The sequence below is a fragment of the Amblyraja radiata genome, chromosome 3 (genome assembly GCF_010909765.2).
Source record: "Amblyraja radiata isolate CabotCenter1 chromosome 3, sAmbRad1.1.pri, whole genome shotgun sequence".
Classification (NCBI taxonomy): domain Eukaryota; kingdom Metazoa; phylum Chordata; class Chondrichthyes; order Rajiformes; family Rajidae; genus Amblyraja; species Amblyraja radiata.
The window spans coordinates 35,656,410-35,684,327 of NC_045958.1; the positions used below are offsets into that span (position 1 = coordinate 35,656,410).

General features: G+C 40.3%; 2 protein-coding genes across 3 annotated transcripts in view; one reads left to right on the forward strand and one right to left on the reverse strand.

Annotated features, from left to right (window-relative positions):
- The window catches only part of vps13a (vacuolar protein sorting 13 homolog A), a 346,213-nt gene extending 340,061 nt beyond the window's left edge, over positions 1–6,152 (forward strand). For both annotated transcript variants that reach the window (XM_033017572.1, XM_033017571.1), the window contains exon 72: positions 1,985–6,152. In XM_033017572.1, the coding sequence (XP_032873463.1) occupies positions 1,985–2,050 (66 nt within the window). In that variant the 3' untranslated portion in view covers positions 2,051–6,152. The remainder of the gene's footprint in view (positions 1–1,984) is intronic.
- A 2,266-nt stretch (positions 6,153–8,418) lies between these two features.
- Positions 8,419–27,918, reverse strand: part of LOC116970914 (guanine nucleotide-binding protein subunit alpha-14) — a 166,379-nt gene continuing 146,879 nt past the window's right edge. Inside the window, exons 6-7 of the mRNA XM_033017585.1 lie at positions 20,571–20,724; positions 8,419–13,671 (exon numbers count right to left, since the gene is read on the reverse strand). Coding sequence (XP_032873476.1) covers positions 13,481–13,671; positions 20,571–20,724 — 345 coding nt within the window. The 3' untranslated portion in view covers positions 8,419–13,480. The remainder of the gene's footprint in view (positions 13,672–20,570; positions 20,725–27,918) is intronic.

The following is a 27,918-nucleotide window of genomic DNA, read 5'->3' on the forward strand; positions in this document are numbered from 1 at the left end:
AATATTCCAAATGCAGCCTGACCAGCACCTTATAGAGCCTCAGCATTACATCCTTTTTTTTGTTTACAAGCCAAGCCCTCTTGGGGGAAAAAAAATGCTAAGGTTGAGTTTGTTTTCTTTACTACATTACTCCCTCACACTAGTGTGCACACATGGGTGCGTGTGAACACAAGCTCAGACAAAGGCACATGTGCATGTGGGCGGACCCACACAAACTTGATCATGGATGTGCGGGTGTGCATAGGTGTACTCTGAAAACAGACGCAATCGGGGGGGGGGGGGGGGGTCATATGGGCACGCAATAGTGCGAACGTGCATGCATTCAAGGTTGCTACATGTATATGAACTGCAGATGCTGGTTTAAATCGAAGATAGGCACAAAATACTGGAGTAACTCAGCGGGACAGGCAGCATCTCTGGAGAGAAGGAATGGGTGTTGTTTCAGGTTTGATCAAGACTGATTCAATCTGAAGAAGGGTCTCAACCCGAAACGTCACCCATTCCTTCTCACCTGAGATGATGTCTGTCCCGCTGAGTTACTCCAGCATTTTCTGGCTACATGTACACGGGTGCACGTGTATATGATCTCCCTCACATGGGCATTCTGGGCAAATGAACATGTGCATGAGTGAATGGGTGCACGCGAGGGCATATACGAGCACCTGCACACCATGGCACAAGTGCGCTTTGTACACCCGTGCCTTGTATGCCCGTCATGTGTACCCATGCTCATGTCCCATATACGTGCACAGCTGTCTTCACTCACACAGGGGCATGCATAGGCGGGCGTACATATGGCACAAGTGCAGGTGCTCAGAAGATAATACAAGAGCACGCATGCATACGAGTGCGAGCGTGAGAATATACATGGGAACGTGTGCCCACATACATACACAAGCGTGTACATGAGCACAAGACGTGTAACGGTGCATTCGTATACAGATGCGTAAGAGCAGGGGCCTGCATAAGCAATTGCAAATGGAATACAACCACATACATAGCCGCTCATGGGTATAAGTAGGCACATGAACTTTACTTTTGACTTTAGAGATACGAGTGGAAATAGGCACTTTGCTACTGGGTCGGTGCCGACCAGTAGCCTGCACACCAGGGACAATGTATAAATTCACCAAAGCCAAGTAACTTACAGACCTGTACACCTTTGGAGTGTGAGAGAAAGCCGGAGCACCCACAGAAAACCCGCGTGACCACAGGGAGAATGTACAAACTCCATGCAGATGGCATTGTAGTCAGGATTGAACCTGGGGCTCTGGCACTGTCAGGCAGCAACACCACTGCTACACCCTAACCCTATTTTTTCTATTACATATCTCAAATTGTGGAGTACAGAGGCAAATAAATAAATGATTGGTCTTTGTCCCAAACATTATAGAGGGCACTGTAGGTTGGTACATAGATTAGATTACAAATTGGGACGTTGTGTTCCATCTTTACAAAATGTTGGTTAGGCTGCACATGGAGCGTTTTTGTCCAGTTCTGGTCACACACCATAAGGTAAGCATGCCATTTGCCTTCTTCATTACCTCATGCAAGTGATGCCAATTTCAGGAAACTGGACTTGAAGCCCAAGCTGTTCATCGACATTGACACTGCTCCCTCCCATTTTATATATACACCCTTATTTGGCTTCCCAAAAGGCATCTTTCTTTGATTAATGTCCTTCTGCCAACACTGCCCAGTTTTTCCTCTGATCAATATCCTGCTGGTGCCTTGGACAACCTTCCTCATTATCCATAAAACTACCAACTTTCATGTCATCTGTAAACATATTAATGATGCCCCCTACATTAGCAACATGTTAATAATGGTACTGATTCCAGTGGTTGCAGACTTCCAGTTATAAAGGTAACAGAATAACTGCTTCTGAATAGTCTCAACATCATTAAAAATACAAACTCGTATTCCTAGCTATACATATTTAATTTGATTTGTCGGCCTCAATCTTCACTTTTGTTCCCTTTAGTGGATTCTGGGAAAACTCCAAGAAGTGAAAGAAAGTGGAACACAAGATCAGCATCCAAAGACATGAATAAGTGTTACAAATTTCATAACAATCACATCTATTAACTAGACTTTTATTTGCTAAGTGAATCGAATTTAATTGAATCATGTACCTATCTACCGATGTAAACAACAATAGGGGATTTGTAATCCATTTTGATTTATAATCATCTATATTTTAGTTCCTCCATTGTTGTCCAGTATATTTTAATGGGTATTTATAATTCTCAACTGTATGATAACTGCTATTGTATTTTTTCACTGGTTATCATTTATCAGTTCTAGATGTTTAAGCACTGAATTTTTCAGAATAGAATGAAACACATTCAACAATAGGCGCAGGCTAATTCCCCAAAGTTAAAGGCTTCAGAGTATTTGTGTGACACTTGGGAAAGTGTCACTTCCAACAAACGTGCCAACATTTTGTTCACAGTTGAGTTATCTTCAGTGACACAATTTTATATTACAGATCATGCCCAGGTTACAGCAAGATTCTATCCCAGTAAACTGTTTGTAACAAGGATAGTTCGTAAGTTAGAAATGCAGCTGTGAACAGTTGCCCTAAAGCAGAAGATGCCTGCAGCCCCGCAACAGCTGGCAAATCCACCCCACTGGTCTCCCAAATATTCGGTGGGCATTTTGGAGACTGGTGGGAAGACCTGTACCAAGTCATTTATTGACAAGGAGAATTGCAGTATTTGACATCTAGTTGAAAGAAACGTTGACCAACATTGTTTTCAAGGAAAAAATGTGTTAGGTTGTTGAAAAGCAGTAAACAATAATTTATTTTAGAAAGCTGGCAACAATTGGTAAAACCGCTCAAATTAATTTATTTTGAATAGCTAGGCTCTCTCCAATTTCTTCTCCTGCCTTTTAGTCCATTTAATATTCCCAGATCAGACATCATAGGTGGGTACACAATTGCTTGCAAATATTTAATCATGCTCCTTAGTAAATGCTATTTAAACACAGAGCTCTTAAAAACAGTACTGGAGAGAAGTTTTAACTGCAGTCAAAACCAATTTGGTGAGAATTCCAACTGATCTGGACAAACATTTTCTTTCTATGCTTAATCTACTAAGTATGTTGGAATTCTAATGCATTAAAAAATCTACTAAAAATGTTCTCAAAATTAAGAACTGAGCTCATTTTTCAATCTCTTTCATTATTATATCTCATGTTTTCAATAAGTACACATTGTTAAATTCAGCCAGACATTTAAAGAAAATTGTGCTTTTATTTCAATTTGATCATAGATAACTTTGATAAACATTGACTAATTTTAATATTTTTGGTTATATTATAATCATCGCTTAACTGGTTTTAAATTGTCTTAAATAATAGAATATGCAATTTTTCTACAATTTTCATCATGTAGATGCACTCTCTTGTTTGGGAAAAAATGTTGCTTAAGATTTTGTTGTGCTTTTTAATTGATATGAGTAGATAATTAAATCTGATGCAGTGTTATCCAATTTACTTTCCAAAGAATAATCTACCAAGAAAACTAGTAACATTTAAAATGAGAGGAGAGGGGTGGGACTGGCAACATTTTTACAATCACTGTGAATTTTTTAGAGGAGTCCTCATTTTTATGTTGAAGTATGCGTTAAAATTATTGCAAACTCTCATAATTAATATAATGGATGCTGGAAATGAAAGGAAAACATAAAATGATACTTTGCAGGTCGGGTAGCATCTGTGGCGGAACAGCCACGTATCTTCCTGAAAATACATTAAAGATCCTGAAATCTGAAACTTGAAATATCAATTTTATTTTTCCTTACCACAGATGGCCTGTTCTGTTTTCTACCCACAAATTTCTGTGTCTCAAGGCAAAACAAATCCTCTAGCACCATATAATGAAGTGCAGGTGAACAGAATTGGTACCAATTAAAATTACACAACTGCATTTTTCCAGGAAATTCACACACTTTCTTTAAAGTTTATTCCCTTTTATTTTGATTGAAATTAGAATTATAGGTTTTGTGTATGGTCACATATTGACTACAAGTTACTAAATTAATAAAAGTATAGTACCAGGATTATTCTGCAGTCTTTTAATATTTCCTGGCATGTGCATGGAAGTGGCTTGTTTTAATAATCATTTTACTGTAAATTTAATGTAAATTTTGGTATCCAAAAGACTTGGATTATTTTCTCCGGAACGCCAGAGGTTGCGGGGAGACCTGATAGATGTAAGTAACATTATGAGGGGCATAGGGAGGGTAGACGCTAGTACCTTTTTCCCAGGATACAAAAATCAAATACTAGAGAGCTGGCTTTAAGGTGAGAGGGGCAAAGTTTAAAAGGGATGGGTGGGGCAACTTTGTTTTACAGAGGATGGTGAGGACCTGGAACATGGTCAAGGCAGATACGATAGTGACATTTACGAGATTTTTGGATGGACATGCAGGGAATGAAGGAATATGGGTTATATGCAGGTAGATAAGAGATGATCTTGGTATCATGTTTGGCACAGACATTGTGGCCTGTTCTTGTGCTGTACTATTCTATGGTCTATATTTTATTTTTTACAGTTTATAGTGTTTGCATGCTGGGAGGGCCAGTATCATGCTATCGTTTATTGTGATTTTGTTTTGGTGATTTATTTGTCATGATAAAATTCTGGAGAATTTAAATTCACTTACCGTAGTTAAATCTGGGAGAATCAGTTTAATTTCTCATGAAAGCAACATATTAAAACACATCTGGTTTCCAGGAATGCAAAGGTAAACAGTATGTTCTTGCACTGTGTGTAACTTCAGAACCACAACACTTTAGTCAACTTGTAACTGAATTTCAAAGGCTATTATGGATGGGTAATATATGCTGACCTCATCGCTATTAACCTGAGATTGACGTCAAATGCATATGGCCATACATGGATTTAGACAAAAGCGTTGTATAGGTTACTGATGAAATAAATGACTAAATTGGTAACTTCTATGGTGAAGGATAGAGAATATGTCTGTACTGACATCACATGGTGGAATGCGAGGACATGCTTCTCCTTCTCTAATGTATGATGTTGAGTATGGTGTCTAAGGAAAGTGAAATTTTATTTTGTAGCATCTACTTCCATGCACCTGCAAGTTCAATTATGCAGTAAGGTTCTAGGGACAAAGAATAGGACGTACTTCAAAATTACTTAAAGTAGAAAATAGGTGAAGGAGTAGGCCATTCGGCCCTTCGAACCTGCACCGCCATTCAATATGATCATGGCTGATCATCCAACTCAGTATCCTGTACCTGCCTTCTCTCCCTACCCTCTGATCCCTTTAGCCACAAGGGCTCAGCCAGATATGGAAAAGGACAAAATAATGCCAAATCTACCCTCTCATACTGCCAGTTGTTAGATCCAGAGAACATCTTGAGTCTCCAATAGCAATGTCTTCCTTTGTAAATTCTGTACCCAGGAAATGGACCTGGTGATATTTTCCATGTGCAGCAGCAAAATGTCAAACTCCTCAAATTCACTCTTCCGTTAATAATTTATCAAATGTATTAAAATTTGTGTATGCATAGAAATGTATGTAAATTATTGTACTGACAGCTCAGTTAATGGAAATATGACGTTGACTCATGTCAATTAAAAGCCTATCCTTTCAACAAATCTCATATTTATTAGATAAAAACCAAATTAATGAATTGAGTCACGATTTATTCTTATTTAGAGTTGCCATTTGTATTAAATGCTGTGTTTTTAAAGAAATTTATACTGTACCATGTATGCCTTTGAGCAACAGGAATTTTTTTCTGAAATTTACTAATGCCCATCGTAAGTTAAATGTATTGCAATGTAAACTGCATTATTGATAGTTTCTTACCAGAAATGCATAGTGATTGAATACAGTAAACATTAATATAATAAAACTTTAACTGCAGCAAAGTTTTGTCCTCGGGAGAATTGCAAGCTCTATTGCATCCAGCCACAGTGAGGTCAATGCCTTCACATTCCTCAACACTCTGCAACTTGGTTTTCTGTGGCTCTTGCAACCCAAGTTATAGTAAATGAGTTGAAGAACCCAAGCCAAAAAATTCATCCCACCCCATTCTTCAAAACTACTTTTCTTTGTAGCCTAAATACCACTTTGACTGCATTTAAATAAAAAATATATATCCTTGAACATTGGTGTGATGTTTTGTGTATATAGTTTCGTTTCCACGTTTTTCATTTAGATGTACTTTAACTTGACTAATATAAACTACAGAGCAGTTTGGTAATTGCATGCAACAACTGAAAGAAAGAAACTGCTTTATAATCTATATTACTAAAGAGAAATAAATGGTCATTACAATACACAGTAGGAAAGTCTCTCTACAATCAAATGTCCATGACACTTACCTAAAATGACATGCTTTTGCTGTGGCTTGTATTTAGAAGAGTTCTTCAAGTTAAAAACAAAGATTGCTAATAGTTGAAATGCATTTAAAACAAATGTATCTCTAAAGTAATTGCCTTACCAATAGTATATTTCCAATATTATATATATTTTTTTTATCTTTAGATGTTGGCAGTCCAACTGCATTTCCCAAGAAATGTTAAACTTCATTCAGTAGCCAGTTTTTTGGGGCTATTAATTCAGACTGTACAATATTCCTTCTAAAGTAAAGTTCAAATGCAAGAGTAATGAAATCTCAATTTGGAGCTGATCTCTACACAGGCAGAAAACATTTAAAGATTATGTACAATGCTAAAATATTAGCATTATTAATATTAAAATACAGGGAGAGTTCAGTGGGAAGGGATATCAGTAGCAATGTTACAAATTTTGAGATTTTAAAATCAAAATGCAATTTATCCCATCAGATAAAGCATAAAAATAAGTTTAATTTGACACCTAATTTACTTTCATATCTTCAGTATTTAAAAGGTTATGGCCATTTTCATACTCGGAAATTAGCATCTTGTTCCCTATTGCTTTTCCATTGACTTAACACAAAAGCTGTGATCGAGGACAGTCAAAAGCCCATAACTTTCTTAAAAATTAAGAGAACTGAAAGAAATTTTCAGTTATTATATAGATTGAAGCATTTTGAAACAAATATGAAACAATCTTACTTGGATGACCTTAAATTAAAGCATATAATTAGTTAGTTTACTAATTGTAGCTAATTACAAAATTCAATTTCTAGATCTAAACATCTATCCATTTCTTAAGAAAAGATTAACATTTTTAAATAGCCTAAGTGTCCAAATAACATTCACACAAGAATTCACAATATAACATGATTTTTAAATCTCATTGTCATGAATTTATAGGCCAAATGGAAGGAATTTAATGTTTAATTCCTGTAAATTAATGGCCATTTTAATCATCTTGCGAGTGGGTTTTTATGGAAAGCGATCGATTGGAACGTTGCGGTTTGCGGTGAATTTGAACCCCATATCGGCAAAAAAAACACAGCCGGTTCGTATGGGGCCATAATCACATTTTCGCCAATGAAATTTTGATTAAAGTCATCCTAAGACGCAAGTTTATATGTAAAATAGACGAATTACCTTATGTTTTGTCCCCTCCGTGAGATCCATCTCGTTGACGGTGTTAGAAGTCGCTTTATAATTTTATTCCAGCGATAAAATTGTCCCGCGATTTTTTAAATTAAACTTCCGAGACTGCAAGTCGGAACAATTTTTCACCATCAGCTAGCAGCCCGAGAAAATATATCTCGGACAGGCCGGAGAAAATGGCATTTTAATCCTGCCCGCCCCCCCCCCCCCCCCCCCCCCCCCAAAGTCACGCACATGGCCAGTGGCAGAACTGCAGCGCCGCTGAAGGTAAGTATTGTAACATACCTAATATCAGCAAGAAAAAACAAAAAAATGCTTTCCTTATAATAATTCTACATCATGTCAAGGAAGGCCCACATTTTTTTCAAACTTCCCATCATGTCCCTGCAGAAGGCCTATTGTAAAATAATTAAAATTACCAAACTTACTGTGAACTCTTTACCCGGCCAGAAAGGGGACATGTGGGCTGCCTAAAGCGTATTTACTCACTAGCAGCAAGTGTCCAGTAAACTATCCAGTTTCAATTTGGCTACCTGGACGTTTTTGGTTTGTTCGTGCTTATCTGCATTCCAATTCAGTACTCGAGTTACAAAATTCAAAGATGCACATTGAACAACATCGGATCCAATGAAACTGGAAAAATGCTTATTTATTATAAATATTCCCCAAACCCTCATATACTTCTTCAATGGCATATCTGTTAGTTTGTTATGCCCCACAGTAACACAATGGATAAACTGAATGCAAGATAATATTTTGCTGCTTCAGCCGTCACAACACCAGAAATAAATATTAATTGTGAGGTAAACTCAGTTCATTTCTCAAAGACAATATTATGGCCTCATTAATACCAAGCTAGCAAGAAAATAATATAGCAAACATAAGAACCAAGTTTGTGTTTAATTTCAGATTAAAACAGCAGCATTATCAAATATGAAAGTTGTTTCAAAGTACATTTAAATTAATTATTGACCAATGAAACTTCACAATAATAAGTCAATAATAAGATTCCCAACGATGTTTGGTCAGTCAGATGGTAACATTAAAAAATTGTAGGCCTTTTGATTTTGTACAAAGAGTAAAATATACATGAACATATATTTGAGTGTCACATAGCTATAATTCAGATACAAAAGTTCATTTCAGTACCTTCTGATGTCTGTTTTAGCACCTGCAAATATGGTATTTTGTATCTGATTACTTAGTGGAAGAATGCTTTTTCTGCGCCCTTGCTCAACTTTTAAAATAATATGTACAGAGGGGTTCTAATCTACAGCTGCCAAATAAAATTGAATCTGATTTCCAACTGAAAAAATAGATTTACCGGCAAAATCAGAGATTGCAGCTACAGACCCATGAATTTCTCAGAATGTAAAATGGTCCCGAACAGCACAGCATGCACAATATAAAATATTAACATTGTATAGAGTTATATGCTGAAATATACTTACACAATAATTTAATACAAGTTACAGACCTGAAAGTCAAGAGTACAAACAGACTTTTCTGTGATTGCATCCGAGACTTCATAATAGTGTATCGGCTTCCTAGTGGTGGGTAAAGTATATCTCTGAGTGGGCACACGACAGTTTGGGAGAAGAGGGGCAAAAGCCAGAGATCAAGGTCCATAATAGGCAGGAAGAGAGATATGGCCCAACAAATAGAATTTAGGGAGAAGAGTGGCACGTTAATAAAAAGGACCTCCAGGGACATAATATCACTATTACTACCAATGCCATGTGCGGTGAGACATGAAATAGTACGACCAATACATGGCTAAAGAGCTGGTGCAGGAGGGAGGGCTTCAGATAATATGGATTATTGGGCTCTCTTCCAGGCCAGAAGTATATTGAGTAAACCAACTTCTGGCATGGTGGGAATCATTTAAAGGCCTACGGCTCAGAGTTCAGGACTGGCAAGTTCCAGTAAGGTGGAGGGACAAGGATGGCAGGTAAGGGAACCTTGCATGACCAAAGAGCTTGTAAACTGTTTTACTTTTTTTTAAGTGTATTGTTTAGGAAGATGCAATCAGTTTAGGGAATATGAAGAACGCAGGAAAGATCTGAAACAAGTAACCAGTAGAGCCAAAAGAAGCTATGAAATGTCCTTGGCAAGGCAGATGAAAGAATATCCCAACATTTTATACATAGATTACAAGAGGATCACTCGGGAGAAGGCAGGACCACTCAAGGATAAATGAGGGAATGCTTGTCAGAGGATGCCGGTGAGCGAGTAAACAGATACTTACATTGGTATTCATCAAGGTAAAGGACATGGAGGACAGTGAAATCATTGTGAGATATAATATATACATTTGGATGTCAAGAAGGAAGTGCTCTTGGGTCTCTTGAAAAGTAATAATGTGGATAAATCCCCAGAGCCTGATGGGATCTATCCTAGTTTATTCAAAAAGGCAAGAGGAAATTGCTGGGGCCGGAAAGAAGATCTTACTCTTGTCTCTCGCTACAGGTGAGGTCCCGGAGGACTAGAGTAGCTCGTGTTGTTCCTATGGTTTAAAAAAATGTAGGGATAATCCTTGAAATTATAGTCTGAATCTCACAGAAGTGGTAGGGAGGTTTTTGGAGGGGATTCTTAGAGATACTATTTCCTCACATCTGGAAGAGAATGGGCTATTTAAGGACAGTCAGCATGGCTCTGTCTTGGGCAGGTCATGTCTTGCTAAGTTGATCGAGTTTTTGAAGATTTTTCTTTACGTAGGACAGTGAATGTTGGCCACATGGATTTAGATGAGGCATTTGACAAGGTCCCTCATGGTAGCTGATCCAGAAGATTAACATGCATGGGATCTATGTTGACTTGGTAGTTTGGCCACATATTGAGTTCAGTTTTTGTCACCCCACTACAGGTAGGATATGGATGCTTTGGAGAGGATGCAGAAGAGGTTTACCAGGACGCTGCTTGGATTAGAAGGTATTGGCTACAAGGAGAGGTTGGACAAACTTGGATTGATTCTCTTGAATGCAAGTGTTATGGGGTGATCTGATATTGAGAAATGATGAGAGGCATAGATAGGATATGGTCAACATTTTTCTCCAGGGAGGAAATGCCAAATAACTTTCCCCCTCTCACGTTAAAACACTGCCATGAGTACTGATGGAAGGAGATATGATAGTGGCATGTAAGAAGCTTTTAGATAGGCACTTGAATATACAGGATATGGATCATGTACAGGCACAAGGATTTAATTTAGCATCATGTTTAGCGAAGACATTGTGGACCAAAGGGCCGATACCTGCGCTGTACAGTTCTATACTATATATCTTTGATGCAGTAGTTCATGTACATTTTAAAGTGGGTGCAAGTAAAAGGACTTGGGGAATTCAGGTGTCAGTGAAACAATGTTTATTCTAAACATAAGGATCCTAGTAGAATCATAAATAATCTTACAAAATCAACCATTACCTTCCATATGTAATGAAATACATTTCCAAAAAAGGCAATGCAATGTTGCCACGCTTAGGAAAAAGTGAACTGATTTGTTATTCACATAAATATAACATCTCCTTCCTTTGCTTCCCAAAACCTAAATTCTAGTCACATTTTTCTTATTGTTGGAAAGTAACTTAAACTGATAAATGTTGCCATCGGGGATATTAGAACTGGCCTTTGCTCAGTTTCATTTCCTTTCTAACTGACAGTAGCACATTGCACATGAACAAGAAGCTTTTGTTTGCACAGCTGACAAAACTATTTCCTGGACAGAAACTTTACCATGCAACATCTGGCGGTATGAGAGTCCAGGAGAGAGAAGATAACATTAAAAAATATTTCAGACAAAATTCCATCTCCCTTCAACCTTCATTCTTAAGCTGGACAGAAATGGAAGGAACAGAAAGCCAATCTTGGCTCAGGAGAGATACTGGCAAATTCAATATTTCAATAAGGCCACAGCCCCTTATTTAATCTGCTTCACATATTTGAATGTGGTCAGCTAGGTTGCTCATACCTCTAGAATCCCAATTGCTAAAGCAAGGTGGACCATTGTTACAGGAAACAATACATTCACTGCACTTTTTATGTGGGTCAGAAGCAGCTTATATTCTCTCCACCTTCATTCCCCTAACATTGTCTCTCAATGTAAGATTAGCAAACGGACCTTTATTAGGTTTTGTAACCTTTTCCCGAGTACTCCCAATCTAAATAAACAATATGCTTGTCAATCACACCAAATTCTAGACACGGGACCCATTAGATCTAAAGATGGCTAATGTGGAATTAAAACTACACATCATGCAGGGACAACCCCACCAAAACCATCAAACCTATCCCAGTTAATACTCATGGCTATATCTTAGATTTGATTTAATTTGGATTTCTTATAGCATGAATAACTAAATTAGATCCAAATAAGAAGCACAAACTTGATAACTTTGAACAAGAAACTAGACTACATTGGGTCCACAAGGGAATGCAACTTGATATGCAATTAATTAAATGATATTTATGGTGTTATAAAAAGCATAAATGAAAGATCTAGCACTTAGACTGACTTCACTTATGTGTATTATGCCTGCTACGGTTCATGGAAAGACATGGCGAAGCACAGATTTTTTATACATATATTCAAATTCAATGACATTTTAGCAATATTCAAAAACCATCACATATTGCATAAATGGTAAAAATCCAATAAAAATTGATGCAAGACAGTGTTGAACTGGAAAAATTATGATCTCTAAAATATCTCTTCATATATAAAACTGCAGTGACTGAAATTATGTCAAAATGAAATTACATGGCAAAATCATGCATTATAAATCATTATAGCGTCGAACCAAACAATTGTATGATTTTTTTCTATCTAGCACAACACCGTGGAAAAAGTCTGTACATTCCTTAAAAATTGCTGGTAGTTTATCATTTTGACAAATAATCCTATTTAACCATGATAAACATTTTTCAGAGCTAGAAAAGATACTATATATATATAGGATACATATTTACAGTGGCTGCAAGCTTTGATGTACCAATATGTAACGTCTTTCAGCTGCTGACAGAAGAAAGTCCTGTTAAGCAGTTTCTTCTAAATATTGCATCGCTGGCAAGATTAAGGTACACACCCAAAAGACAATCTGCAAAGTAACTTACTATATTTCACTTCATTATGTGAACCTTTCAATGGTTTGAGGAAAAGCATTATACACTATTCCAGTCCAATCATTCTAGCCATTCTTTGCTAATGAATTCCATCGAAATCACATTCAATTTTGTCTAAGGTGTTAAATTTTGCATTTTATGTGTTCAGTATACTGCCATTAATGAGGGCAATAATTTATATCCATATTTTAAATGTTGAAGGCATCTATGGTTTAATCACTACAACATGGATTGATTGGATAACATTTTAAATTAAATTGAAGAAAGTAAAGATGGTTTATACAGCAATCATTCAGAGTTCTCTGCAAATAGGTGATTAAAAATGCTGCATGTTCTAAATGTAACCTAAATGATGCAAACTATAACAAAAGCTGGCATGTTTTATTTTAGGTAATTAGCTGCATTTAGTAAACCTCAGGACTCCAGGAATCACACAATGTATTTTTGATTGCCACATATAACACTAAAGATGGGTGCATTCTCGCCATTTAGAAGAATCGTGAATAATCACCTTTGGAAAAAACATTTGGCTCTTTCAAAAGGATCCTCGGGACAGTTTTAAACTACAAATGATATTAAAGATATAACATCTTCATTTGACTACGTTATCAGAAATGTGTCAAATACAGCCAGCACAATTTGTTTGTTTTTTTTGCAAATAGGAGAACTCTTAAACTATGTGAAGGAAAAATTCTGAATAGAATTGAGATCAACATCACCACGTTCTCTGGTAAATTAGTAACTTTACAGATACAACTTTAAACTTGCAAGTAAAAATAGACCATTACAAAAGTATTAAATGGTGAAAAATGGGTTGCATGTCTTCTATACTAGGTTAAATTCCTTCAGGTTTAATTGTAGAATAGTGTCCTTGACAGCAGCAAAGACAAACCGTATATTTTCTGTATCTGTGGCACATGTGAAGTGAGAGTAGATGACCTTTTCTTTGTCTGGATTCTGATTCTGATAAGTCTTCAAAATGAAATCTCGTGCAGCTTTGACATCTTGTTGAGGACCTGAAATACATTGGAATTACAGTAAATATATACAATGTTACGGAAGAAGGGTCTCGACCCAAAACGTCACCATTCCTTCTCTCCAGAGATGCTGCTTGTCCCCGCTGAGTTACTCCAGCATTTTGTGTCTATCTACAATGTTACTGAGGCACCACTGAAAGAGTAAATATAAAATCAGTTTTAGTTTGAGTTTATTTTATTGTCACGTGTACCGAGGTACAGTGAAATGCTTTTGGTATCAGCGGAAAGACAATACATGATTAAAATCGAACCGTCTAGTTTACAGATACAATATAACGGGAATAATGTGAATAACGTTTAGTGCAGGATAAAGTCCAGTAAAGTCCGATCAAAGATAGTGTAAGGGTCTTCAATGAGGTAGATAATAGCTCAGAACAGCTGTCTGGTTGTTGGTGGGTTGTTCAGTTGCCTGATAACAGTTGGGAAGAAACTGTCCCTGAATCTAGAGGTGTGCGTTATCACACTTCTTTACCTCTTGCCTGAAGTGGGAGGGGAGAAGAGGAAGTGCGAATCGTCCTTGATTATGCTGGTGGCCATGCCGAGGCAGTGTGAGTGTAAATGGAGTCTATGGAAAGGATGTTGGTCTGTGTAATGGTCTGGGGCTGCATCCACAATGCTCTGCAATTTCTTGCAGTCTTGGATGGAGCTGCTAGGCAGTGTGCATTGCCTGCTGAATGCAGTGCCTACACTGTGGACGTTTGTGGGGAAGGACAATGGTATAACTTTCTATGCAAATTAAATATTTTGGCTTCTGCTAAGTGATGCACAAAGAGGAACGCCAGGACAAATCACACCAGTGGAATTCACATCCTACGCTGTGTGAGAACAGGACAACCACAAGAGTAGGAACATCGTTTGTTGGAAGATCCCAGCAGCAGTTGATGTGACTGCGGACCATCCACAAAGTCGAGTGTTTGCAGACAGCACATTTCAGGAAGCGGTCACCAGAGAACATAGGAGATTGCAGGCTGAGCATGAACAGGTAACTGAGAAACAGATAAAAGACAAATAGTTCAATAGTCGTCAGAGGGCATCTTGCTTGCGAAGCAGTATTCAGTTTGGAGTATTGAGGGACGCGAGGCTTGCTCTGGGGAAGTGCAACCAGTGCCAAGAATGTAGCACCATGAGTGGTTCAGATATTCCAGGGAGAGAGGAGAATGGTCAAGAGAGCATTTCTGCAGTCATGAACATTCCCCACCGGGTGCCAGTCAAAGATATTACTTGAGCAACTCCAGAACATTATAGAGGGAGTGAACAGTCACAGATCGAATCGGCAAGAATGACATTGGTAGGAGATGAGGTCTTGCAGCACAATTTAAGGAGTTGGGAACAGATTACAACACTGAATCTCAAAACGTGATGCTCTCCAATGACCTCTGGTGCAATTTTCCAGTCAATAAAGGATTAGACAACGTGGTACATGAGCTCCAGATTTCTGGGGAGCTACAGGTGGCACCTGTACAGGCCAGATTAACTGGCACCTAGATAGGACCGAGACCATTGTGGTGGCCTGTCGAGAGCCGTTTGAGTGTTCAAACAGGGGGGTGAAAAGAGTAGAGTGGAAATTGAAGGCAGAAATTTAATGGGAGAACTTGAAAAGCAGAGAACAAAGTTAGAAAGGAAGAGCACAGCAAATAAAGTGGGTGAATTGAAGGCAAAGGCACAGAAATGTGTGATACCTATTACAGAATCACAACCTAAAGGGACTAGAAGTTTAACTTGCCTGGTTAGAGGACTTGCAGATGAAATAGCGGTGGATTAAAAAGGGGGGCTGCCAATATTAAGTAAAGAAACACATAGCTGTGAGGAATACTATGGCAGAAGGTTCATCTTTGAGACGCAATGAGCTGATTTTTTTTTAAAGCTATTCACACAGTTGGGAATGTTCTATAGGTTTCAGGGCATACTTGTTTCCATGAAGAGAACAGTGTACTCTAGAGGGCCCTGGGATCATGATGCATCAAGGAGAGCATATGACAAAGGGAGGAAGATGATATTAAAACTGAGAGCTAATGGAAGTGAAGCAGAAAGTGTTGAATTGGATATAAAGTGTGTGTTAAATTAAAAGGAGAAATTAGGAAAGAGTTGGGGGGGAAATTGCTGATAATATCAAAAATTCCTAAAGTATTTTATTAATACATTAAAGACTAAGAGTGCCAGTGAATGAAAATTTTATATAAAATGTTATGAGAAGGCAAAGTCAAAGCTGCAGTTAAAGTGAATGAGTATAAAATGTTGGATGGGATAAACACAGCAATAGAGGAAGTATTTTGATTATCTTTGAAAATGGATACATTAACTGATTATTGAAATACTATTAGTTTATCTAGCTCTAACTACAAATTTCCTCCCTTTCTGGTTCCAGCAGTAGTAGCAGCAAACTACTATCATAATCTTTCTGAATGAAGAAGCCCAACCCGACACATTGTCTGTCACCTTCCATCTACAAATGCTGCCTGACCCGCTGAGTTCTTCCATTTTATTAATGTTGTATAATTGTTTAATAAGGGAGAATGGGATAAACTCAATATTTGCAGGCTAGTTCAACTTTGGTGATGGGTAACTTATTGGAATCTATTGCAATGATGTTATGGCTCTAATTTAGAGAGATACAAATTGACAGCCCGCATGAATTTGTAAGGGAGAGTCATTTCCAACGAATGATCGAATTGTTTAATGAAGGAATAAGCAGAGTCAACAATGATAACAATACAAGATAAACACAAAATGCTGGATGAACTCAGCGGGACAGGCAGCATCACTGGAAAGAAGGAATGGGTCCAGCATTTTGAATCTATCTTCGGTTCAAACCAGTATCTGCAGTTACTACCAACACATGATAACAATACATTTGATGTGATCTGCAGGGATTGTGGCAAAGTGATCAACGGAATAAATGGTGAGCCATTTAGAACGGAGACGAGGAAACACTTTTTCTCACAGAGAGTTGTGAGTCTCTGGAATTCTCTGCCTCAGAGGGCGGTGGAGGCAGGTTCTCTGGATGCTTTCAAGAGAGAGCTAGATAGGGCTCTTAAAGATAGCGGAGTCAGGGGATATGGGGAGAAGGCAGGAACGGGGTACTGATTGGGGATGATCAGCCATGATCACATTGAATGGCGGTGCTGGCTCGAAGGGCCGAATGGCCTACTCCTGCACCTATTGTCTATTGTCTTGTCAAGAGTCACTGTGGATTGAGTTGAGGAATTGTAAAGGCAAGAAGACACTAATTGGTGTTATTTACAGACCCCCAAATAGTAGCCCGGATGTAGAGTGTAAGTTGCAGCAGGAGTTAAAACTGGCATGTAACAAAGGTAATGTAGGAGTGAACGAGTCCTTTTCAGAATGGCAGGCAGTGGCGAGTGGAGTGCCGCAAGGCTCGGTGTTGAGGCCGCAACTGTTTACCATATATATTAATGATTTGGAAGAGGGAACTAGGAGCAACACTAGCAAGTTTGCGGATGACACAAAGCTGGGTGGCAGTGTGAACTGTGAAGAGGATGTTAGGAGGTTGCAGGGTGACCTGGACAGGTTGACTGAGTGGGCAGATGCGTGGCAGATGCAGTATAATATGGATAAATGTGAGGTTATCCACTTTGGCGGCAAAAACAAGGGGGCAGATTATTATCCGGAAGTGGCTGCGCTGGTGAACGGCTGCGGCTCGCCTGCAGTCCGTTTGTTTTTACTTTTTTGTGTTGTTTTTTTCCGTTTTGGCTAGTTAAGTTTTTGGTTTTTTAGTGTTTATGTGGGGGGTGGGGGGTTGAAACAGGGCTTGCTGTCTCTCCCTTCGGGGGAATGCGACTTTTTTGTCGTATCCCCCTTCTCTGCCTCCGTCTGCGCTGAGGCCTAATGGCGGCGACCTCGAGGCTCCGGAGGCAGCCTGTCAGGACTCGCCCTGGGCTCGCTCCCATGAGGGCGGCCCAGCTCGGGGTTGGAACGGCACTCCTGTGAGGGGCTGTGACGCTCCCGTGAGGGCGGCCTGGCGAGGGGCTGAGACGCTCCCGTGTGGGCGGCCCAGCCCGAGGGAAACGGCGCTCCCGTCGGGGCGGCCCAGCTCGAGGGTAACGGCGCTCCCGTCGGGGCGGCCCAGCTCGAGGGTAACGGCGCTCCCGTTGGGGCGGCCCAGCTCGAGGGTGGAACGGCGCTCACGTGAGGGCGACCCGGCTCGGGGCTGGAACGGTGCTCCGGTGGCTGAGACGGCGTTCTGGCGGCGGTGACCTGAGTCTGGAGTTCAGCCGCGGGCCAGTGGACGACGTCGTCAGCGGCTGCGTCCGCTGGACTGGAGGGCGGCAGCTCCGACCACCCCGGGCCGCGGTGTTTGAGCCGGCCCGTTCGCGGAGCTCGGTGAGCCGCGGGACTGATTTTGCCATCGCCCGGTGGGGTATCGCCTCAGCGCAGAGGGAGAAGAGGAGGGAAGAGACTGCAGCCCTAAGATTTTTGCCTCCATCACAGTGAGGAGGTGCTTGGTGGACTCACTGTGGTGGATGTTAATTTGTGTTTACTGTTGTTTATTATTGTATTATTGTATGTATGACTGCAGGCACGAAATTTCGTTCAGACCGAAAGGTCTGAATGACAATAAAGGAAATTCAATTCAATTCATTCAATTCAATTCAATTATCTCAATGGGGTTAGGTTAGGTAAGGGGAAGGTACAGCGAGACCTGGGCATCCTTGTACACCGGTCACTAAAAGTTGGCGTGCAGGTACAGCAGGCAGTGAAGAAAGCTAATAGAATGTTGGCCTTCATAACAAGAGGATTTCAGTATAGGAGTAAAGAGGTTCTTCTGCAATTGTATTGGGCTCTGGTGAGACCACATCTGGAGTATTGTGTACAGTTTTGGTTTCCTAATTTGAGGAAGGACATCCTTGTGATTGAGGCAGTGCAGCGTAAGTTCACGAGATTGATTTTTGGGATGGCGGGACTGTCATGAGGAAAGATTGAAAAGACTAGGCTTGTATTCACTGGAGTTTAGAAGGATGAGGGGGATATCTTATAGAAACATATAAAATTATAAAAGGACTGGACAAGCTAGATGCAGGAAAAATGTTCCCAATGTTGGGCGAGTCCAGAACCAGGGTTCAGTCTTAAAATAAAGGGGAGGTCATTTAAGACTGAGGTGAGAAAAAACTTTTTCAACCAGAGAGTTGTGAATTTATGGAATTCCCTGCCACAGAGGGCAATGGAGGCTAAATCACTGGATGGAGTTAGTGAGAGTTAGATAGAGCTCTAGGGGCTAGTGGAGTCAAGGGATATGGGGAGAAGGCATGCACGGGTTATTGATAGGGGACGATCAGCCATGATCACAATGAATGGCGGTGCTGGCTCGAAGGGCCGAATGGCCTCCTCCTGCACCTATTTTCTATGTTTCAATGTCTCTTGGAATGGACTTTCAGACAACAGGATACAGGCAAAAACCCTGGAATCATTCAGGGAATGATGAGATTATATAACCAAAGTAATCTATTCAGCAATTTTCAGTTGTCTTCATCAATCGAGCACCGACTTCTGACTCGCTGGAAACCCACAGCTGGAATGAGTGCACAGGGGATGGGAGAGGCGGGCGGGGCTTCGCGAGCTTCACGGGCTGTGAGGAGAAAGTTCAGCGGTAGCGGAATGGAGCTGCAGAACTTATGAGGAAAAGTTCAGCGCGTGAGGAGTCGCTGCCCTGGGATCTGTAGAACAAAGAAGCTATAGCGGAACGGAGCAATAGAATCTTTGTTCTGCAGAACTTTCTCGATCTTTCTGCGCCTTTAATCCACAGCGGCGGGGGGGCCAGGACGTATGCGGGCCTGGATTGGTGGGCATCTAGGCATTGTGACGTCAGCAGCTGGTGAGCGGCGTTTATATTTAATAAATTGAGTTTTGTGAACAATTATATTCAAAATCTGGGGAAATAATTGACCAAGGAGTGGATTTCTGAACTCATGTTAAATCCCTACCGAAATTGTAAAAATCTCCGTGTTTTTGCGTCTGGTTTTCGAGGAGATATGATTCACATGCAAAATGATCCACACACAGTGTTTTAAGAGTATATAGATATAGATAAGGTAGATAGATATACTAAAATGTTATATGTATTTTATGGTGTTTTTATATGCTATGTATTTTATGTAATGTCTTCCCTTGTCTGGACCTTGAGTCCGAAATAAACTTTAATAATATGTGCTTTCAAGATTTTGTATCTTCTGTCTGACAGGCGAGGGGAGGAGACAGACATAGTCTCTGCAAACTTTTTGATCCCGAACTGAACTTTCCCAATCCGATATCCTAAGCCTCACCCACAGATTTGCGGTACACTTGCGATATAAGCCTTTCTTGATCCAAGAACCTTGCATTTCAGCACATCCCAAACTTCCCAAAATGCACCAAAATGCTGTTTACCCATTTTCAGTCCCCACTTACTCCATTGGTTCCCACTGCCAGAACACCTCAAATGAAACATGTCACCTTGCCTTCTGACATTTTTGTTGTTTGTCCCAATTTAAAGCTCTTCCAGCAAAACAATCCCTGAGAACTTCACAAAGAGTAGATGCTAACTAATAATCATCTTTAATGGTAGTAGATCCATTTGGAATTAATTCAGGAATACTAAAATTGAAAATAAATAATACAAAGAAACACTCTTAATAAAGCTTCAAACTTTTGTGTTTTGAGTCTTTTGAAGACTCTGGCAGGAATTACAGATTACAGGAACTACTGAAAAGCACAAACAATAACTCCAAACAAACTTCCAGTTTGAGTATCAAAATTGCATTATTAATATTAATCTCGCTTGAATTTTACTTTCATAAAGCAGACATCTTCACTATTAATTTATTTCATTTTCAAAGGACTGTGTGTAACAAAGTGAGTTTGATGACACCCACAAAATCACTCACCATTATATTCTGGAAAATAATCAACTAGATGAGAAAACATGATCTTTTCTTCCAGGAGATCCTTCTTGTTTAGGAAGAGAATGACTGAAGAGCTATGAAACCAAGGATAGGTGATGATCGTCTTAAATAATGCTTTACTCTCCTCCATTCGATTCTGAAAATAAAACACAAAGTACTTCTTCATAAACAGGTAATGAAGGCACAACAAATAACCAAAGAGGACACGAATCATCCAGTGCCCTCCATAATGTTTGGGACAAAGACCCATCATTTATTTATTTGCCTTTGTATTCCACAATTTGAGATTCGTAATTTTAAAAAAATCATGTGCACATTGTCAGTTTTTATTAAAGGCCATTTTTATACATTTTGGTTTCACCATGTAGAAATTACAACTGTGTTTATACATAGTCCCCCCCAGTTCAGGGCACCATAATGTTTGGGACACATGGCTTCACATGTGTTTGTAAGTTTGTAAGTTTGTAAGTAAGTTTATTGGCCAAGTATTAACATACAAGGAATTTGCCTTGGTGCTCTGCCCACAAGTAACAACATGACATACAGTGACAGTTACGAATGACTCAGAAAACACTAAACATTAATAATAATAAAGCATTAATGATAAAACACCATTGATCAAGCATGTGAACCAACAAAATACCAGATCAAACGGAGGCTACAGATTTTTGGCTGTTGAGTAGAGCAACTACTTGTGGATAAAAACTATTTTTATGTCTGGCTTTTTATCTATATTACTAAATCTCTGATCTTGACCGCTTGTGGCCCACTGTGCTGCGATTTCCGACAGAACTCCGCCACCTACGGCCGTCATTTTTGGCCACCTCGCTCAGAGCCCCTCTCCGCCTTATGGGTGCGGAGGATTGTTCCCATCGATGAAAAATCAGAGAGATATTAATGTTTTTTTTAAATTCACCATTCCCTCTGCTGCCCCTGCTGGAGGGAGGGGGAGGGACAATAAAACCAGGAAGTGGTGTGCCTCACTGCAATATTATTAAAGTCTCTGCAAGATCGATGAAGCCAAAGGGCACGTATCTCTGAACTCTGAATAACACTGAACACATGTCTACACAACTGTGAGTACCCTTAATGTGGTTTGAAAATGAAAATATGGTTTGTTTGAAGTAAAAAGGCACTGCCTGCAAATAGTTGGTTGGGTGCTTTGGCTTGAAGTTGAAAGGCACTACTTACTGTAAAAGGTGGCTTGGGAGCTTTGGTTTAAAGTTGAAAGGCACTACTTACTGCAAATGGTGGCTTGGGAGCTTTGGCTTGAAGTTGAAAGGCACTACTTACTGCAAATGGTGGAGGGTGATTTGCTTGAAGTTGAAAGGCACTACTTACTGCACATGGTGGCTTGGGTGCTTTGGCTTGAAGCTGAAAGGCACTTCTTACTGCAAATGGTGGCTTGGGTGCTTTGGCTTGAAGTTGAAAGGCACTACTTACTGCAAATGGTGGCACCGGTTGAAAGGCACTACTTGCTGCAAATGATGGCTAGGGTGCTTTGGCTTGAAGTTGAAAGGCACTGCTTACTGCAAATTGGGGCTTGGGTGCTCTGGTTTGAAGTTGAAAGTCACTATTTACTGCAAATGGTGGCTTGGGTGCTTTGCTTGAAGTTGAAAGGCACTACTTACTGCAAATGGTGGCGGGTGCTTTGGCTTGAGGTTGAAAGGCACTACTGACTGCAAATGGTGGCTTGGGTGCTTTGGCTTGAGGTTGAAAGGCACTACTGACTGCAAATGGTGGCTTGGGTGCTTTGCTTGAAGTTGAAAGGCACTTCTTACTGCAAATGGTGGATTGGGTGCTTTGGCTTGAAGTTGAATTGCACTATTTACTGCAAATGGTGGCTTGGGAGCTTTGGATTAAAGTTGAAAGGCACTATTTACTGCAAATGGCGGCTTGGGAGCTTTGGCTTGAAGTTTAAAAAAAATTACCATTCTATCTGTTGCACCTGCTGGAGGGAGGGGGAGGGACTATAAAACCAGGAAGTGGTGTGCCTCACTCAATCTCTGCTAGATGGATGAAGCCAATGGTCAGGTCTCTATGAGCTCTGAATAACACTGAATAAATGTTTTGGCTTGAAGTTGAAAGGCACTACTTACTGCAAATGGTGGCATGTAGTTGAAAGGCACTACTTACTGCAAATGGTGGCTTGGGTGCTTTGGCTTGAGGTTAAAAGGCACTACTTACTGCAAATGGTGGCTTGGGTGCTTTGTTTGAAATTGAAAGGCACTACTTACTGCAAATGATGGCTTGGGTGCTTTGGCTTGAGGTTGAAAGGCACTACTTACTGCAAATGATGGCTTGGGTGATTTGGCTTGATGTTGAAAGGCACTTCTTACTGCAAATGGTGGCTTGGGAGCTTTGGCTTGAAGTTTAAAAAAAATCACCATTCTCTCTGCTGCACCTGCTGGAGGGAGGGGGAGGGACTATAAAACTAGGAAGTGGTGTGCCTCAATCACTCTCTGCAAGATGGATGAAGCCAAGGGTCACGTCTCTATGAGCTCTAAATAACACTGAACAAATATCTACACAACTGTGAGTACCCTTAATGTGGTTTGAAAATGAAAATATGGTTTGTTTGAAGTAAAAGGCACTACCTGCAAATGGTTGTTCGGGTGCTTTGGCTTGAAATTGAAAGACACTTCTTACTGCAAATGGTGGCTTGAGTGCTTTGGCTTGACGTTGAAAGGCACTACTTACTGCAAATGGTGGCATGAAGTTGAAAGGCACTACTTACTGCAAATGGTGGTTTGGGTGCTTTGTTTGAAATTGAAAGGCGCTACTTACTGCAAATGATGGCTTGGGTGATTTTGCTTGGTTGAAAGGCACTTCTTACTGCAAATGGTGGCTTGGGTGCTTTGGCTTGAAGTTGAATTGCACTATTTACTGCAAATGGGAGCTTGGGAGCTTTGGCTTGAAGTTTAAAAAAATCACCATTCTCTCTGCTGCACCTGCTGGAGGGAGGGGGAGGGACTATAAAACCAGGAAGTGGTGTGCCTCACTCACGCTCTGCAAGATGGATGAAGCCAAGGGTCACGTCTCTATGAGCTCTGAATAACACTGAACAAATGTCTACACAACTGTGAGTACCCTTAATGTGGTTCGGTAATGAAAATATGGTTTGTTTGAAGTAAAAGGCACTGCCTGCAAATGGTTATTTGGGTGCTTTGGCTTGAAGTTGAAAGGCATTACTTACTGCAAATGGTGCTTGGGTGTTTTGGCTTGAAGTTGAAAGGCACTACTTAGTGCAAATGGTGGCTTGGGAGCTTTGGCTTGAAGTTGAAAGGCACTAACTGCACATGGTGGCTTGGGTGCTTTGGCTTGAAGTTGAAAGGCACTACTTACTGCAAATGATGGCTTGGGTGATTTGGCTTGATGTTGAAAGGCACTTCTTACTGCAAATGGTGGCTTGGGAGCTTTGGCTTGAAGTTTAAAAAAATCACCATTCTCTCTGCTGCACCTGCTGGAGGGAGGGGGAGGGACTATAAAACTAGGAAGTGGTGTGCCTCCATCACTCTCTGCAAGATGGATGAAGCCAAGGGTCACGTCTCTATGAGCTCTAAATAACACTGAACAAATATCTACACAACTGTGAGTACCCTTAATGTGGTTTGAAAATGAAAATATGGTTTGTTTGAAGTAAAAGGCACTACCTGCAAATGGTTGTTCGGGTGCTTTGGCTTGACGTTGAAAGGCACTACTTACTGCAAATGGTGGCATGAAGTTGAAAGGCACCATCTCTGAGTAAAGAAGTTCCCCCTCATGTTACCCCTAAACTTCTGTCCCTTAATTCTGAAGTCATGTCCTCTTGTTTGAATCTTCCCTATTCTCAAAGGGAAAAGCTTGTCCACATCAACTCTGTCTATCCCTCTCATTATTTTAAAGACCTCTATCAAGTCCCCCCTTAACCTTCTGCGCTCCAGAGAATAAAGACCTAACTTATTCAACCTTTCTCTGTAACTTAATTGTTGAAACCCATACAACATTCTAGTAAATCTCCTCTGTACTCTCTCTATTTTGTTGACATCCTTCCTATAATTGGGCGACCAAAATTGTACACCATACTCCAGATTTGGTCTCACCAATGCCCTGTACAATTTTAACATTACATCCCAGCTTCTATACTCAATGCTCTGATTTATAAAGGCTAGCATACCAAAAGCTTTCTTTACCACCCTATCTATATGAGATTCCACCTTCAAGGAACTATGCACGGTTATTCCCAGATCCCTCTGTTCAACTGTATTCTTCAATTCCCTACCATTTATCATGTACGTCCTATTTTGATTTGTCCTGCCAAGGTGTAACACCTCACATTTATCAGCATTAAACTCCATCTGCCATCTTTCAGCCCATTTTTCCAAATGGCCTAAATCACTCTGTAGACTTTGGAAATCCTCTTCATTATCCACAACACCCCCTATCTTGGTATCATCTGCATACTTACTAATCCAATTTACCACCCCTTCATCCAGATCATTGATGTACATGACAAACAACAAAGGACCCAACACAGATCCCTGAGGCACCCCACTAGTCACCTGCCTCCAACCCGACAAACAGCCATCCACCATTACCCTCTGGCTTCTCCCATTCAGCCACTGCTGAATCCATCTTGCTATTCCTGCATTTATACCCAACAGTTTAACCTTCTTAACCAACCTTCCATGAGGAACCTTGTCAAAGGCCTTACTAAAGTCCATATAGACAACATCCACTGCTTTACCCTCGTCAATTTCCCTAGTAACCTCTTCAAAAAATTCAAGAAGATTAGTCAAACATGACCTTCCAGGCACAAATCCATGTTGACTGTTCCTAATCAGACCCTGTCTATCCAGATGCTTATATATATTATCTCTAAGTATCTTTTCCATTAATTTGCCCACCACTGAAGTCAAACTAACAGTTCTATAATTGCTAGGTTTACTCTTAGAACCCTTTTTAAACAATGGAACAACATGCGCAGTACGCCAATCCTCGGGGACTATTCCCGTTTCTAATGACATTTGAAATATTTCTGTCATAGCCCCGGCTATTTCTACACTAACTTCCCTCAATGTCCTAGGGAATATCCTGTCAGGACCTGGAGACTTATCCACTTTTATATTTTTCAAAAGTGTCAGTACTTCTTTTACTTTGAAACTCATAGTATCCATAACTACTCTACTCGTTTCCCTTACCTCACATAATTCAATATCCTTCTCCTTGGTGAATACCGAAGAAAATAAATTGTTCAATATCTCCCCCATCTCTTTTGGCTCTGCAGATAGCTGCCCACTCTGTTTCTCCAATGGACCAATTTTATCCCTCGTTATCCTTTTGCTATTAATATAGCTGTAGAAACCCTTTGGATTTACTTTCACCTTACTTGCCAAAGCAACCTCATATCTTCTTTTAGCTTTTCTAATTTATTTCTTAAGATTCTTTTTACATTCCTTATACTCCACAAGCACCTCATTTACTTCATGCTGCCTATAATTATTGTAGATCTCCCTCTTTTTCCGAACAAGATGTCCAATTTCCCTTGAAAACCAGGGCTCTTTCCAATTTTTACTGTTTCCTTTCAACCGAACAGGAACATAAAGATTCTGTACTCTTAAAATTTCCCCTTTAAATGTCCACCATTTCTCTTCTACATCTTTCCCATAAAACAAAATGTCCCAGTCCACTCCTTTTAAATCATCTCGCATCTCATCAAAGTTAGCCTTTCTCCAATCAAAAATCTCCACCCTAGGTCCAGTTCTGACCTTCTCCATAATTATATTGAAACTAATGGTATTGTGATCACTGGACCCGAAGTGCTCCCCAACGCATACCTCCGCCACCTGTCCCGTCTCATTTCCTAACAGGAGGTCCAGCACTGCCCCTCCTCTAGTAGGTACCTCTATGTATTGCTGCAAAAAACTATCCTGCACACATTTTACAAACTCCAAACCATCCAGCCCATTTACAGAATGTGTTTCCCAGTCTATGTGTGCTTGAAGTGGAATGAAACTGCACTTGAATTTGGCGGCCTTGCATCCTTCTTGAAGTGGTATGAAACTGCACTTGAATTTGGTGGCCATGGATCCAGCTTGAATTGGTATGAAACTGCACTTGAATTCGGTGGCCTTGCATGCTGCTTGAAGTGGTTGGAAACTGCACTTGAATTCGGTGGCCTTGCACCCTGCTCATTGTGGTAAGAAACTGCACTTGAATTTGGTGGCCTTGCACCCTGCTTGAAATGGTAGGAACATGGATTTGAATTTGGTGGCCTTGCGCCCTGCTTGAAATGGAATTTCAAGGAATAGTCATGAGTCAACTGCCAGCCCACCAGCCGTGAGTTAGCTGCCAGCAGATCAGGCTTGAGGGACTGAGCTGCCACCCCAAGAACCCATACCAGTACTCCAGAAAGCCCCCCCACTGGCCACCAATATTGGAATTGGCGGAGAGGTGGAATATTGCGTCGGGGGACCAGCCCTCCCGTGTGAACATGGGACCCAACGGGTCCCACTTAGTCTAATGTTTTATTATAATTCTCTCTATAATAAAGAAAAATCCCCAAACACCTGTCCGACAGATCAGAAACACTCTTAACTTATATCAGAGTGATGGCAAGAGCAAAGTATGGAGGAGAGAAGGAACTGCCCAAGATCCAAAGCATTGCACCTCATCTGTGAAACACAGTGGTGGGGGTGTTTTGTCCTGGGCATGTATGGCTGCTGAAAGTACTGGCTCACTTATCGTCATTGATGATACAACTGCTGATGGTAGTAGCATAATGAATTCTGAAGTGTATAGACACATCCTATCTGCTCAAGTTCAAACAAATGCCTCAAAACTCATTGGCCGGCGGTTCATTCTCCAGCAAGACAATGATCCCAAACATACTGCTAAAGCAACAAAGGAGTTTTTCAAAGCTAAAAAATAGTCAATTCTTGAGTGGCCGTCAATAACCCGATCTGAACACAATTGAGCATGCCTTTTATATGCACATTATGGTGCCCTGAAATGGAGGGAACTATGCATAAACACAGCTAATTTCTACATGCTGAAACCAAAACATATAAAAGTGGCCTTTTTTAAAATCTGACAATGTGCACTTTAACCACATGTGATTTTTTCTATTACAAATCTTAAATTGTGGAGTACAGCAGCAAATAAATAAACGATGGGTCTTTATCCAAGACATTATAGAGGGCACTGTATATAGCCATGCTTCACAGCCTCTCAAATGTATTCTGGGAAGTCAATTTTATGCAAGTCATAAACGCTGCAGTTTGCTTGCGTACAGAAATATCACCTAATTTCCTAGAGCAGTTTAAACGTTTTCAAATGCAGGCAAGGCTAG